The sequence below is a fragment of the Tursiops truncatus genome, chromosome 1 (genome assembly GCF_011762595.2).
Source record: "Tursiops truncatus isolate mTurTru1 chromosome 1, mTurTru1.mat.Y, whole genome shotgun sequence".
Lineage (NCBI taxonomy): Eukaryota > Metazoa > Chordata > Mammalia > Artiodactyla > Delphinidae > Tursiops > Tursiops truncatus.
The window spans coordinates 69,807,373-69,822,190 of NC_047034.1; the positions used below are offsets into that span (position 1 = coordinate 69,807,373).

The following is a 14,818-nucleotide window of genomic DNA, read 5'->3' on the forward strand; positions in this document are numbered from 1 at the left end:
TTTCAGACACTTTTTGCTTGTTCCTTTATGGTGTTTATGATAGTCTGTCTTGTAATATGGCTAACTATTTGATTCTCTCTCCCCTGAGAAAGGAAAAATTATTTTATTCACATTTATAACCGCAGTGCTTAAAACATAATCAAAATGATAAACTCATAAAATATGAAAATTATGAAACAATCTACTCCAAACTTTAAGAGCTCAATAAAGAGTTGACGTTGATTTCTAAATATGTAAATTAAAACATATATAAAATAGGCATCATTGATAATTATAGAGTGTCCATAATGAGAAACCTCTACATTGTTATTTGTATGTGATTAAGTTTAACTACAGTTTTATATTCTATGTTTATCCTATAACCCACCCCCAAAATAGAATATTTAGGATACCTCCTTTGCTTTCTACCAGGTATGGATAACTGTTTGGGTGACTCTGACTACAGAACAACCAGATACCAAAGAACTTGCTTGGAACTTCAAGATCAGTAACACTTGATTCCCTTCCAGTGCAGAACAGGACTCCATGTAAAACCAAGTTACTTCTAACCAAGCTTGGAGAATTCAGAAAAATGTTAATCTCTCTTAAATCCACTCCCCACCCTCGAGAAAGTACAGAAAGGCAGCTTCAACAACTTGCCATGAGTTAAATGCTCATTATATCATCGATGAAAATAGTTCTGATTTTAATCCCTGTATAACCACAATAAAGTGATTAGAGGGAAATACTTATTGAGCACTCACTATGTACTGAATTAGTCTCTTCTGTATACATGATTTCAATTAATTTTCACTGTAACCTGGAAGGTAGGAATCACTTTTCTCACCATACAAATGAGAAAATGGGGCTTAGATAATTTAAGATCTTACCAAAAGAAAATGCCAGAGTCAGGATTAAAGCTTATATCTAAGTTCAAAACTCCTACATTTTATTCCTATATTACTCAATTTTACATGTGTTTGTAAGGGTAAAATTCAAGACTATATATGTAGAAGTTTATTAGTAGTCCTGAGAATTGAGGATCCTGGAATTAGAAAGATAACAGTAATTATTTATTAATAAATATACCTTTTAGGCAATAAAAATCCTGTGTTAAGTACTGAACAAAGAACCAGGGGGATAAGATGGAGAAAGAGAAGATTTGTCCCTTTCACAAGGTTTGGGTTCGGGGGCTGAGGAGGCATAACTATAGAATCAGAATATATAAAGGACAGGACAGCACTTTCCAGAAGGCAGGAGATGTAACTGTGGTTACCTGAACTCTTACACATCTGTATAAAAGTCATAGAAATTAAATAGTGCTCAGACTCATGATATTTTTCCAAGAATGCTTTAATTCAACATTTCTATAACAGACGCCAGTAACTCAGAAATAAATACAAAATAATTTTTCCAAGGCTACACAAAAGAAATTGTCTCCTCAGTTTTCTCACAATTGCAAATGCATATCTATTACTTCAACCACATCGTTTTATAACAATCTCTTCTTTTGAATACATTTCACCTTTGAAATGTGAGCAACTTGAGGCCTTGGACCAAATCTTTTATATGGGTATTTTTAACACATACCTAGCGCCTGACACATGGTTGTATTCATTCTGATTAATAATTGTTGAATAGTGCCTGATATTCTTGATTTAGTGGTTCTTGTCTAAGGTAGAGTATGATGACATTAATTTTTGTTATTAATATCAGCTAAGATATAATTTTGAAAGGTATACTTTTTAAAATGGGATAAACTCAAGGTCACTTTACAATTTCCCTCCCATTTATTTGCATTCTGGTATGTTCTAGACAGTTGCAAACATACTAGGAATTGAGAATAAATCTATGTACATAGAATTCCAGTGACCAGATGCTCTTTTCAGTGCTATTTTTCTTTGATAAACTGAGATTTTCCTTTTGCTTCAAAAGGGTAAAACTTAGTTCCATGTAGTACAGAAATATTTAGAAATTTATGACCTTGCACAATCTTCATGGCCAGGATCAGAGAACACTGAGGATTCTCTTACTCTGTGAGTTCTGGGAAGAACACGGTGATGTGAATGTGGTATGTAACAACATACCAAGTTAGCTTTTTTTATTTATATGACAAGTTTTACTGAGAAACTATTAGGCAATTAAAATGGTTCTAGATGCTGAGGAGAATTTAGGTTAAAATGCTTACGATTCTCTTCTTACCCTCAAAAGTATAAAATTTAATGGAAAAGAAAAAAACAACACACTATTTCAAAATTAAATAAATGACAAATCAAAGTGGCAATCAATGTCTTATGTGAATTCTGAGGAAGAAACAACTCCTTTATGAGGACATTCCAAGGAAGCTTCCAAAAAAAGAAAATAGACTTGGTTGAGGCTTCAGAATAATGGTAAAATATTTGTAAAGAAAACAATGGTTAACAAATTAACATGAGCAACGAATAGAGGCAAGGAAGAATACAACATATTGCACAATAGTGATGCATTCCATAATGTCTATGAGTAAACACTGAAACATTGTTTAGCTCCCAAAAGGAGACCTTAAAAACCATAAAGACTTTGCACTTTGTGCTATAGCCATGAGTAAAATTTTTGCAGAGATGAGCAATAGGATACAATTTATATTTCAGAAGATCAGTCTGACATCAGGGGAAAGATGGACTGAAGAGATGTGAGAATGGTGATGAGAAAGATAACCATAAGGTGATTTTTGTAGGCGTTAATGAAAGGTGATGAAAATGGACAAGAGGCTTGAAGAAAGATTGTGGTTCTGTCTGCAGGAAGAAAGAATCTGAGATAGGCATTGGAGGATGTGTAGAAGTATTCCATCTTGGAGAACTTTTTCCAGATTTGGGAACAGAATACATATACAGAAGCAAGAGTCAGCTTAATGAGCATTTAAGAAGGTGGAGTTAATGATCCACGTCAGGCAGTAAGGCAAAAAGAGTTGGATAGAATGTAGGTCTAGAATATGGAGAGATTAAACTAAGAGTAGACATTTAGGTATAAGCAGAGGTATAATGAAAAACTATTGAAGATTATATATAAAGTCATAAATAAGGTAATATATAAATGTAGTGCATTCAGATGTTGTATTTTGCAGCTGCAGGAAAGTGGGAGAATTTGAAGGTCATAAAATTGAATGGGCTAGCTTTGCAGAGTAAACTTAGAGTGAGAGGCTGAGAATTTTAATAGCAGCCTCATCCTGGGAATGGAGATGAAGAGATAGTTAAATCTGGGAAATGTCAAGAAAGTTTTCCTATGGTATTAAAAATACTGGGGAGACTCAAAGTTGGATGCACACTTTGAATAATTTTAGATACTTCTTCATGTCTTACAAAAACTGGAAAGAGGAGGAATGAGTTAGAACTCAAAACCTGAGATCACATGATATGATGATCAATATAGTGATCATTCTAATGATTCTTCTAGTTTTCAGGGGGTTTTCTTGGCACTGTCTTCTCTCTCAGGTTGTCTCCTGATGATCTGCCTTCCATGGAGTGGGTCAATGAGACCTTGGTGAGAGAGTTTGTCTTCCTCGACTTCTCATCTCTGACTGGGCTGCAGCGGCTGCTCTTCTTTGTCTTCCTGCTCGTCTACATGTTCACCCTGGGCACCAATGCTGTCATCATTTCCACCATTGTGCTGGACAGAGCCCTCCACACCCCTATGTACTTCTTCCTTGCTGGACTCTCCTGCTCTGAGACTTGCTACACCTTCATCATTGTACCCAAGATGCTGGTTGACCTGCTATCACAGAAGAAGACCATCTCCTTCTTGGGCTGTTCTATCCAGATGTTTTCCTTCCTCTTCCTAGGTTGCTCACACTCCTTCCTGCTGGCAGCCATGGGTTATGATCGCTATGTGGCCATCTGTAACCCTCTGCGGTACACAGTGATCATGGGACATGGGATGTGTGTGGGACTTGTGGCTGTTGTCTATCTCTGTGGTTTCACTATTGCAGAGATCATCACATCCTTGGTATTTCACCTGCCCTTTCACTCCTCCAACCAACTACACCACTTCTTCTGTGACATTTCTCCTGTTCTCAAGGTAGCATCCCACCATACCCACTTTAGTCAGTTTGTCATTATCATGCTCTGTGCATTGGTCCTGGTTATCCCCCTGTTATTGATTTTGATATCTTATATTCACATCATCTCTGCTATACTCCATTTTCCTTCCACATTAGGCAGGTACAAAGCTTTTTCCACCTGTACTTCTCACCTCATTATTGTTATTGTCCATTATGACTGTGCCTCCTTTATCTACTTAAGGCCTAAGTCCAACTACTCCTCAAGCCAGGATGCTCTCATATCAGTATCCTACACTATCCTAACTCCATTGTTCAATCCTATGATTTACAGCTTGAGAAATAAAGAGTTCAAATCAGCTCTTCAAATAGTTGTGGGAAGAACAATTTCTCTGCCGTGACATTAATCTAGATTCTGCTCTTTTCAAGTAATAAAACATAAAGTATGTGGGAAAAAATTCCCTGAGCAAAAATGATCAAGCAATTGAGAACAGTGTTCAAGAACAGAAATCATTTCTCATTTATTTCCAAATATAAAAATAAAAAATAATAGCTTCTTGCCATGATCACATAAATTATTGCCTATTGAAGTTTTTTCAATTGATGGAAAAATGATGGATGGCTAACATTAGGATGTAGGAATACAATTACATGTTCAGAATTCTAGGCTCTGGCAAATACCATTACCCAATCTCAGCCAGAATGGAAACCAATCCTACAACATATTGTACAACCCTAACTCTCCTGTCTCTATATCGCTCCCTTTTCTGGATGCTTCCTGAGTCTCAGTCTTTCAGTATAGTCAGATCACAGTTTTTAAATGAGATAACATTTGTAAAGTTATAATTTTTGGTGCATAAGTTATATCTAATTAATGTTCAAATAAGAAAATTATGCAAAAAGTTTTCCACCTCTATGTTTCTATTACTGGGAGCTGGGTTTTTTTCTGATTTTTTTATACATTGGTACAAATCTAATTTGGTCAGCACTCCTTAAAGATATTCACAAGGGCATAGGTTAAAGAGAAGACCTAAAACCATGCAGAGTTGTCAAGAAAGGCAGGTTAAGCTTAAATCCATTTTATTAAATAGTAACCAAATAGAAAAATCTGTGTAAAGAGCGAACAGTTTCTGTTTCACGAATCTCCGGAGTTGTCATGTGCATTTCAGGCCAGAATTCGAATTACACATTTTACTTATCTCCCCTTCCTACAGAAAGGAGAGAAAACAAGGAGCTCCATGGAGAGAGCTTCTTCCTTGCTTTATATATTTTTTTCAAGATCAACTTGTTAATAAAGGTCTTCTGGCTGAATCATTTCATTTCTTAGTCTTTTCTTCCATCAGTTTCCTCATCAATGACATATATTTTCAGGGGTTGAAGGAAGAAGGAAGGAACTGGATGTTTTATTCATGGACCGTCTTTTATTGTGGAATGCTGAACTTGTCTGCTAAGAATATAATTTCTTCCATTCTCTGAAGCTTGAGACTTCCTGAGGGTGGGTCCTGAAGGTCACAGAGACCAAAACAAATATAATTTCTTTGGCCACCAACTTCTCTTTTTCCTTGGGCCCATTGCTCACCCAGACTTCTAGCCTATTAAGTCATCTCATGAAAAGGAAATAAACTGATAACCCTTAATGTGAGTCAGTTTAATGTGTTAATTGTTCAAATTTACATTTATGGGCTTCTGTTTTAAAATGTCACAATATTTAAACTTTAGAGCATCCCTTCGAAGTGTATATTATAACCTACTTCTTATAGATGAGAAAACTGACACTTAGAAAATTAAAATGTCTTTCCTATTACTGAGTAGAATTAATACTGATTCCACAACACTCACTTCCTTTTTTAATGTTCCTGCAATGCTCTCACATGACACTTTGTGAAGACTATGACTTTCTTAATTGATGGAGTTCAAAATGCATAAGTATTCATCTTCAACAGTAGGCTAAACCATGTGACATCTGTAGAAAAGATATACTGATAAGTATGAGGTAAATGGCCTTTATATCATATGGTATAGTTAATCCCTACCCTGATGTAATATGGTGTTGAGGGAGGGGGAACAAGAAAAACTCCCAACTTTTGCTTTGTTCTTTTCCAAGACTTGTGGCTACCATCATTTTGAGTCAGCAGAACACCCACAAGTGGTTAGGATCAGTGTTTGTTAGAAGGTTATGTATATTAGAATGATTCTCCTTCTGGAATTTTATTCTGCCTCTTTTTATTTTTTCACATGACCAAAGAATTAATTTGGCTTTAGGCCTGTGCTCATGGGTTAGAACTAAACATCTTGCTCTCCTTCCTCTTTTCACACACACACACACACACACACACACACACACACACACCCTTGGTTAATTTTAGCTCCCCTCTTTAGTCCTATGTAACTTGCAGGAAAGAGATAAGATCTTTGGATTTGGGGTTGGCTTTAGCGAGAAAACAAAGCCCCTTCAGCCTTCAACTAGGCCATGTATTCCAACTGAACTTACAGAGAAATCTGCACTTAAGTTTCAGCATAAATTCAATAAAATAAACAAAAAAACAAAATACAAAAAAACAAAAATAAATTAAGTTTCAGGCATAAATCCAATAATAATAAATTGCTATGTTTATTTCCCATTCATAATTGTCTCATATATATATATATATATATATATATATATATATATATACACATATATATATGTGTGTGTGTGTGTGTGTGTGTGTGTGTATATATATCTTTTGAATACACTGTAGGAAAGCTTAAACCAAGGCAGAATTAGGGAATTTCTGTGACCTTGGCCATGATATAATATAGTTGCACTGAAATTGGATTTGTAACCTATCAGGCTGGCCTTGATATTAGGACTGATTTTCTAAGACACTCTTTATCATTGAACAGATGAACCAATTATGATTCAAGAAAATGTACTTTTCAGGATCTCAACCTAAGTTATATATAAAGTAGAGAATAGTGAATTACAGCTGAGAGACAACAGTTAAATAACTCCACAGAGACATTTACATTGAGAAAGATGAATAAGTTTGTGCTTAGCAAACACAAAGATTCTCCTGCCTCAAGGATATATATTCCATATAAGTCAGTGAAAGTTTATTAAAAACACATAGATTTTTGTTTTCCTAATCAGTGATATAAAAGAAAACAACATTCACAAAGATTAAGAGTTGATAGGTTGATTGGGTAGATACATTCAGAGAAAAAAAATCAATGCATTATTTTTTCTAAATTCCTGACTGTCCTTTTATCTTTCCTGGTGATTTTAATGAGCTACTAATAGTTTCACACATTTTCAGAAAACTAGCCATTATAAAATAAAACATTAATTCTACTTGTTCTAGCTTAGTTCTGCTAGCACAAGTTTCTCCTAGACATCTTTCATTTGAGAAGACAATTCCTCAGAAAAGCACACATGCACACTTTTATATGTGTAGAGCCATCCTCTTTCTATGATCCTTGTAATTAAAATGTGACTGTGGCACAAGTGTACTTGTCTCAATAAGGCATTGAGCCCAGTGACCAGAAATACAGTCCGTATATAACTAATAGGAAGAAGGTGATCAGCTCATTGCAAAAATAAGACTCTAAAAATCCCCAACTTCTAGCAAAATATCCCTTGTCCTTTCTTCACTGACTCAACTTTCATGCATTAATTGAAACTCATTCAATACTCATGAAGTAACTTCCTATACTTCCTCCCACCAAAAAAATAAACCTTCCATACTTCCTGAGATGATTTTCCAACCATTTCACTTCAACTTGCACTTTTCCCTATGGAAAATCTTTTGGAACTTAATTTCAGTTTTTGCATTTTCACTCCTTATGTCCCAGCCAAGAAAGTTGCCCATTTCCCTTGATCAATCTTTATTAGCAAGATGGAAAGAACTTGTATCAAAAAATAAATTTAAAAAAAATCGTAATGCAGTAATCATTCCAGGGGACTTGATAACACAACTGCAGAGCAGATGTTGTATCTATCTGGGTTTGGCAAGAGACCAAAAAAGACATCACTGGTAACAATCAGTGGTTCAACAGCTCAGAAGGAATTTGTAGAAGTGAACTCTACAGAGAGTGATCCAGGGTAGTAGAAAGATGTACTAGGAACCCTATATGTGTCTATAGGACTCTGAAAAGTTTAAAAGTAAATCCCTAAACAGACTACAAATGAAGATATCAAGAGGAAAGTGTTAGGTCTGGGATATATGAGTTCCTTTGGAACCTCAACATAACTGTGTGAAAAGATCAAAGGAAGGTGTTTGTAAAAATGGGAAATTTTACTTATTTTCCTTGGAAAACATTTAGAAATATATTTAACAATTTCTAGTCGAGACCTATTAAAATGAAGCTGTAAGGAAACTTTTCCAAGGGATACAGAATAAAATGAATAAACATAGAGAGACTTTATACAAGGACAGGATGTCTCAATTTTGTAGCGATACCAATTGTCCTTATTTCATCTTTAAATCCAAATCAATTCCACTCAAATATCCATTGCTAGATAATATGATAAATATTCTCAAATTTCAAATAAAATACTAATCATGATCCCCCAACCCCCCTTTATATACATATATAGAGGAATATATTTCTGTATGTGTGTCTTTGTGTGTATTCAATTTCTTTAAAATTTTTGAGATAAGCTAAGTCAGGACATTCAGCCCCCTACTACATTTATAAACACTGAATATAGCAGAGATTACATAAAATTTTATTATCACACTGCAGGTACATGGCAGAGAATTGACTCTCTTACCCCTTTCCTAGAGCTCATTTCAATTTTCACTCCATGGGTATGTCCGGTGCCACTGTCCCTGCTGCTTCCTGCTATGACTAAGGCACTAGCATTGCCCCAACAATGGTGAAAACTATTTCCCATACCTTGTCACACACACCCCTGGACACCATGACCCTCTCCCTGTGCAGTGACATAGAAGTCAATTCTGTGGATAACCTCATAAATCAACCAGCACTATTGCCTCTCCCTCACTTCCCACACTGCCTGGGGCCATCCAAAGGAAAAATTTGCAAGGAAGGAGGCCCCTTTTTATGTCATGAAGTTACTCTGTGACTTAGAAAATTACTAAGAGTAAGTTACTTTCTTACTTTGGGCCCCAGACTACTCATCTGTAAAATAAGGAGATTGGTGCCTTCTCCTATATTGGTCTATGTCTTCATTTAAATGAGATAAAGATGAGACTATTTTGTATAGTATTATGTATAGTAGAAAGATAAACAGTCAAGTGTAATAATTATTTGATAGTAATTGATCTTCCTAGGTCACTAATCTGCTCTTAAAATCTCTGTTGCTATTAGTCTCTCCACTACTAAATTGACCATACTCATGGATCTCAACCTAAGAAAATATCAGATCAAATTCCTCTCTTCCTCAAAACTTCACAATTTACAACCAACAAAAGTAAGCATTTAGGGATGGCCATAAGGTCCTCCATGAACTGTCTTCAAATCTCTCTCTCCTCACATCTGCCTCTCCAGCCATCTCATTCTACTCAGAGTTCCTAATTATGCAAAACATATTTATACCACATGTTTTGTATTAGTTTGCTAAGGCTGCCATAACAAAGTACCATAGACCTGGCTAGTTAAACAACAGAAATTTATTTTTTCACAGTCTGAAAGCTAGAAATCTAATTCAAAATGTCAGCAGGGCTGGTTTGTTCTGTGGCCTTTCTCCTTGACTTGTTTTTGGCTATCTTCTGCCTATGTCTTCATATCATATTCTCTCTATAATTCTGTGTTCAGATTTCCTCCTTTTAAAAAACATTTCCCCTTCTTGTAGAGATGTCAGTCATCTCTAATGACCATTCTAATGACTTAATTTTAACTTCATTGGCTCTTTAAAAACCTTATTCTCAAATACAGTCACATTCTGAGGTACCAGTGGTTAAGACTTCAACATATGAATTTTAGAGGGACACAGTTCAACCCGTAACACAATTCTTCATTTTAAAATACCCCCATTTCTTTTTTTTTTTTTTGATGTATTGGTATTTATTGGAAAGAAACATGCTCCTCTCACATGCCTGAGGGCAGGAAGCGAAGGCAGGTTGTCAGCAGGAGGGGGATGGGGAATCTGAGCCCCCATTTCTATTAAACAAATTTTTATTATTTAGTTGCAGTGAAAAAATATCCTTTGCTCTCTGTTCTAACAGCAGGATTCTTAGTGGTTTACTTAGCATTTTTTTAATTAAAATATATTGTTATTTCAAAATAAATGTAAAACTATCTAAATAACATATGATCCTCAGAATAATAAAAAGTACGAATATATAAAATAGATTCTGAAATGTCCTGTCTTCCTCAACTTTCTTATCCTTGAATTTCCACTATTTATGGTTAGACTGATTATAAATATATACACATGCACACACAAACACACATCACTTAGAGAGAGAGACATGATAGATAGATACGTAGACAGAAAAATAGATAGATATCTGATATCTATCTTTAAATTATTCTGCAACTTATTTTTTCTGCAAGAGTATATTATGAACCTCTTTCAAGTCTATATTCATGGTTGGATCTGATTTTTTTAGTTAAGAGATAATTCTCATACTACAATATTTACTATTTTAAAATGTTGATTCAATGGATTTTAGTATATTCACAGAATTGGACAGCCATCACCACTGTCTAATTCCAGAACATTTCATTAGCCTGAAAAGAAACCCCATATGCTTTAGCAGTCATCTCCTCTTCCCCCAGCAACCTCTACTCTACTTTCTGTCTCTATAGATTTGCCTATCCTAAACATTTTATACAAATGGAATCATATTATATGTGGTCTTTTGCATATGGTTCTTTTTACCTAGCATAAGGGTCATCTATGTTGTAACATGTATCAGGGCTTCATGCCTTTTAATGGCTGAATAATATTTCATTGCATAGGTATACCAGATTTATTTATCCATCCATCAACAGTTGACATTTGGGTAGTTCCCACTTTTTAGTTATTATGTGTGATGCTTCTGTGAAGAATCATGTACAAGTTTTTGGGTAAACATATGTATTTAATTCTCTTGAGCATGCACATAGGAGTGGAAATACTAGATCATATTGTAATTCTATTTGTAACTTTTTGAGGAACTATCAAATTGTTGTTCACAGCAGCTGCACTAATTTACATTCCCACCAGAAATGTATGAGTCCCAATTTCTCCATTTCCTTGCCAACACTTGGTATTTTCTGCATTATTATTATTAGTAGTAGTAGTAGTATTGCCATCCTAGTAGATGTGAAGTTGTATGTAATGGTTTTGATTAGTATTTCCCCAGCGACTAATACTGTTGACCATTTTTTCCTGTGCTTATTAGAGATTTGCATGTATTCTTTAGAGACTATTTAAATCCTTTACCCATTTTTAAAACTGTGTTTTCTTTCTTACACTGATAGCAACATACCTTTGATTGTATAAAAACCTCCATTCTTTTAGTCCCTCTCCTTTAAGTTTTTAATGTCAAAATTAACCCTTTTTATATTTTGCATTCATGAAGAAATTATAGTAGTTATACTCATTCTAATTCTCTTCTTTAAATTTATACTACAGTTGAATAGTTAACACAATATCATATTACAAAATTCAAAATTTCTAAATCTGACTAGATATTTACTTTTTCCAGTGTGTTGTATATTTTCGTGTATTTTCATATTACTAATCATCACCCTTTCATTTCAGCTTAAAGAACTCCTTTCAGCATTTCAACATTTTTTTGTAAGGCAGGTCTAGTGGTGATTGATGAACTCCCCCACCTTTTGTTTATTTAGAAAAATCTTTATTTCTCCTTTGTTTCTGAAGAATAACTTTGCCAGATAGAGTACTCTTGGCTGGCTTTTTTTCTTAATTCAGCACTTTGAATATATCATTCTGCTGTCTCCTGGCCTGTAACTTTTCTGCTGAGGAATCTGCTGATAGCCTAATGGGGGTTATTTTGTAGGTTGCAATCTTTGTTTTTTTGCGGCTTTTAGTATTCTCTCTTTGTTTTTGATTTTTGAAAGTTTACTATAATGTGTCTTGGAGAAGATCATTCTGAATTGAAATAATGGGGTAATGTATTAGCTTCCTGAACTTGGGTGTCCAAGTCTCTCCCAAGGTTTGAGAAGGTCTCAACTATTATTTCTTCAGATGAACTTTCTGTCCTCTTCCCCTGTCTTCTCTTTCTAGAAATCCGATGATTTTGAGGTTTGTTCTTTTGATGATGTCCATTAGATCACATAGACTTTCTTTGCTATTTTCATACATTTTCCTTTGTTCTCTGAGTTATTTCAAAGTTCCTATTCTCTAACTCACTGAGTCCATCTTCTGTTTGGTCTACTCTGCTGTTGATGTTCTTTACTGCATTTTAATTTTATTCATTAAATTCCTAAGTACCAGAATTTCTGTACGACTCTCTTTTTTTAATGACATAGCTCTTCGTTAAATTTCTCATTTCATTTCTGTATTGTTCTCTTGATTTTGTTGAGTTGTCTTTGTGTGTTTTCTTTTAGCTCATTAAGTTTCTTCAAATAAGTTACTTTGAATTATTTATTGGGCAAATCACATATCTCTGTGTCTTTGGGTTCACTTAGTAGAGGATTATTGTGATCATTTGATCATGTCATGTTTCCTTGGTTCATTGCATATCTTGAAGATTTACATCGCTACTTTCGCATTTGAAGTAGCTGTCACCTTCCCCATTCCTTACTAGCCATCTTCAGGTGGAGGATACTTTTTGTTGGTCCTACTTATACCCTGGGCTTTCCTGACGTTGCATGGATACACCTGCTCCATGCTCCCTCTTGTAGCAGAATTCTTCTTTTAACAGCTTTATTGAGACATAATTCATGTACCATATATGCCAACCATGTAAAGAGTCCAATTAAATGGCTTTTAGAATACTCACATAGTTACACATCCATCACTACAATTAATTTTAGAACATTTTATTAGCCTAAGAAGTTAATCCACACCTTTAGCCAACATGCCCAATCTTCCCACCCCACCCTCATTCTTAGGCAATTACTAACCTACTTTCCATCTATATAGATTTGCCTGTTCTGGACATGTCATATAAATGGAATCATATATGATGTGGTCCTACATGACTGGCTTTTTTCACTTAGTATGCTTTCAAGGTTCGTCCAATGTTACAGCTTGTATGAATATTTCATTTCTTTTTATGTAGCAGAATTCTTAAGTTTGTATGTCTTCTCTTGATCTTACAACACGTCAGATCAGATATTGGAAACTTCTCTTTTATTTTCCTGAAGGTGGTGCTGTAGCTCAACTTTGTGTTTTCTCCCTTGTTCATAGACGCTCTTCTGTTTTCTGTTTGCCCTCCCTGTCTACCTTAGGTTACTCTCACAGACACTTCAGGAACATTCACAAGGAGCTGGCTGAAGAGTTGGGGGAGATTTGGGCTTGGCACTTGGGGTATTGGGGTGCCCATGGGCCAGTTGTGGGGATCCTCAAGTGAGGTTTCCCCAGCAGCTTGTGGGTGGACTTGCTGCTACAGTCTTGAACACAATCAACAGAAACCACATCCCTTAAATGCTCTCTTGTATTTTCCTGATCTCCTCTCCCTACCCAGTCATGAAAGTCTTGCCTGTACCCTGGGTACTCTGGGACAGAGAAAGTTTTCTCCAGCAGCATCCCTCACAGCTGGGGAACCTGGACACTCAGTCATTTCTCTCCCTTTTCCCTCAGGAGAGGTTGTTGTCAGCTAGTTCATTCCCAAGCTGTACAACCTTGGGGGACAGGTGGCACTGACAAATTTCTTCTTACACTGTCCAATACACCTGTTTTGTGTTTGTTTTTGTTTTTTGCTCGCTGGTATCTCTCCTCTGTAAACCAGGACTTCTACAAAGCCTCTTTTACCCATGGGTGTATGTCCAAGTCAACACTTTGCAGGTGCTCCCCTACTGCAATGAAGAGGGGCTGAAGCCAGTTCACAGACATCTGCCATTTCCATAACACATAAAAAGGTTTATCTACCCATTATCCAATGCACAGGTGGGAAAAACTCCTCCTGGATACTTTGGTGTATGATACTGGATCCCCCAACTCCCTGAGAGGTACTCTTGTTCATGGATGGATACTGAATTTTAACTCATAAAAGGTGACAAAAAGGAGGGACAATTTATGCGTCCATAATGTTCTTCCTCACCTCTTTCATGTATTTGCTTGAATGGCCCCTTCTTAAAGAGGTCTTCTTGGACACTCTATTTAAAATCATCACCCCCAACACCTCTGCTTTTTACCTTGCTCCACTTTTTTCCCATAGCACACATAATCTTCTAACATAAAATTTACTAATATATCCTGCTTATCGTTTAGGTTTTATGTCTCTGCAGTAGAATAGAAGCTCCATGAAAGCAGGATTTTTTATTTTTGTTTACTAATGTATCCTGTAACTAAAATAGTGCCTAACACTTAGCAAGTTTCGGTAAACAGTAATTTATTGTTTTAAACATGGATGGTTTTAGAATTATAGAGAGAAAAAGATGTTTCTGTGTATGCAAACAAATGTGTACATTCTTGAAAGCCTAACTTTTTTTTAATTGATTTTTATTGGAGTATAGTTGATTTACAATGTTGTGTTAATTTCTGCTGTACAGCAAAGTGAATCAGTTATACATATACGTATGATATTTGTCTTTCTGTGTCTGACATACTTCACTCAGTATGACAATCTCTAGGTTCATCCATATTGCTGCAAATGGCCTTATTTTGTTCTTTTTCATGGCTGAGTAATATTCCATTGTATATATGTATCATATCTTCTTTATCCATGCATCTAATGATGT

At 35.5% G+C, this 14,818-nt stretch overlaps 1 protein-coding gene across 1 annotated transcript; it reads left to right on the top strand.

Moving 5' to 3' along the window:
- Nucleotides 1–3,474: 3,474 nt before the first annotated feature.
- On the top strand, nucleotides 3,475–4,413 carry LOC101319611 (olfactory receptor 10K2). Its single transcript, XM_019934081.2, has one exon. The coding sequence runs from the start codon at nucleotides 3,475–3,477 to the stop codon at nucleotides 4,411–4,413; it is 939 nt and encodes a 312-aa protein (XP_019789640.2).
- The last annotated feature ends 10,405 nt before the right edge of the window (nucleotides 4,414–14,818 follow it).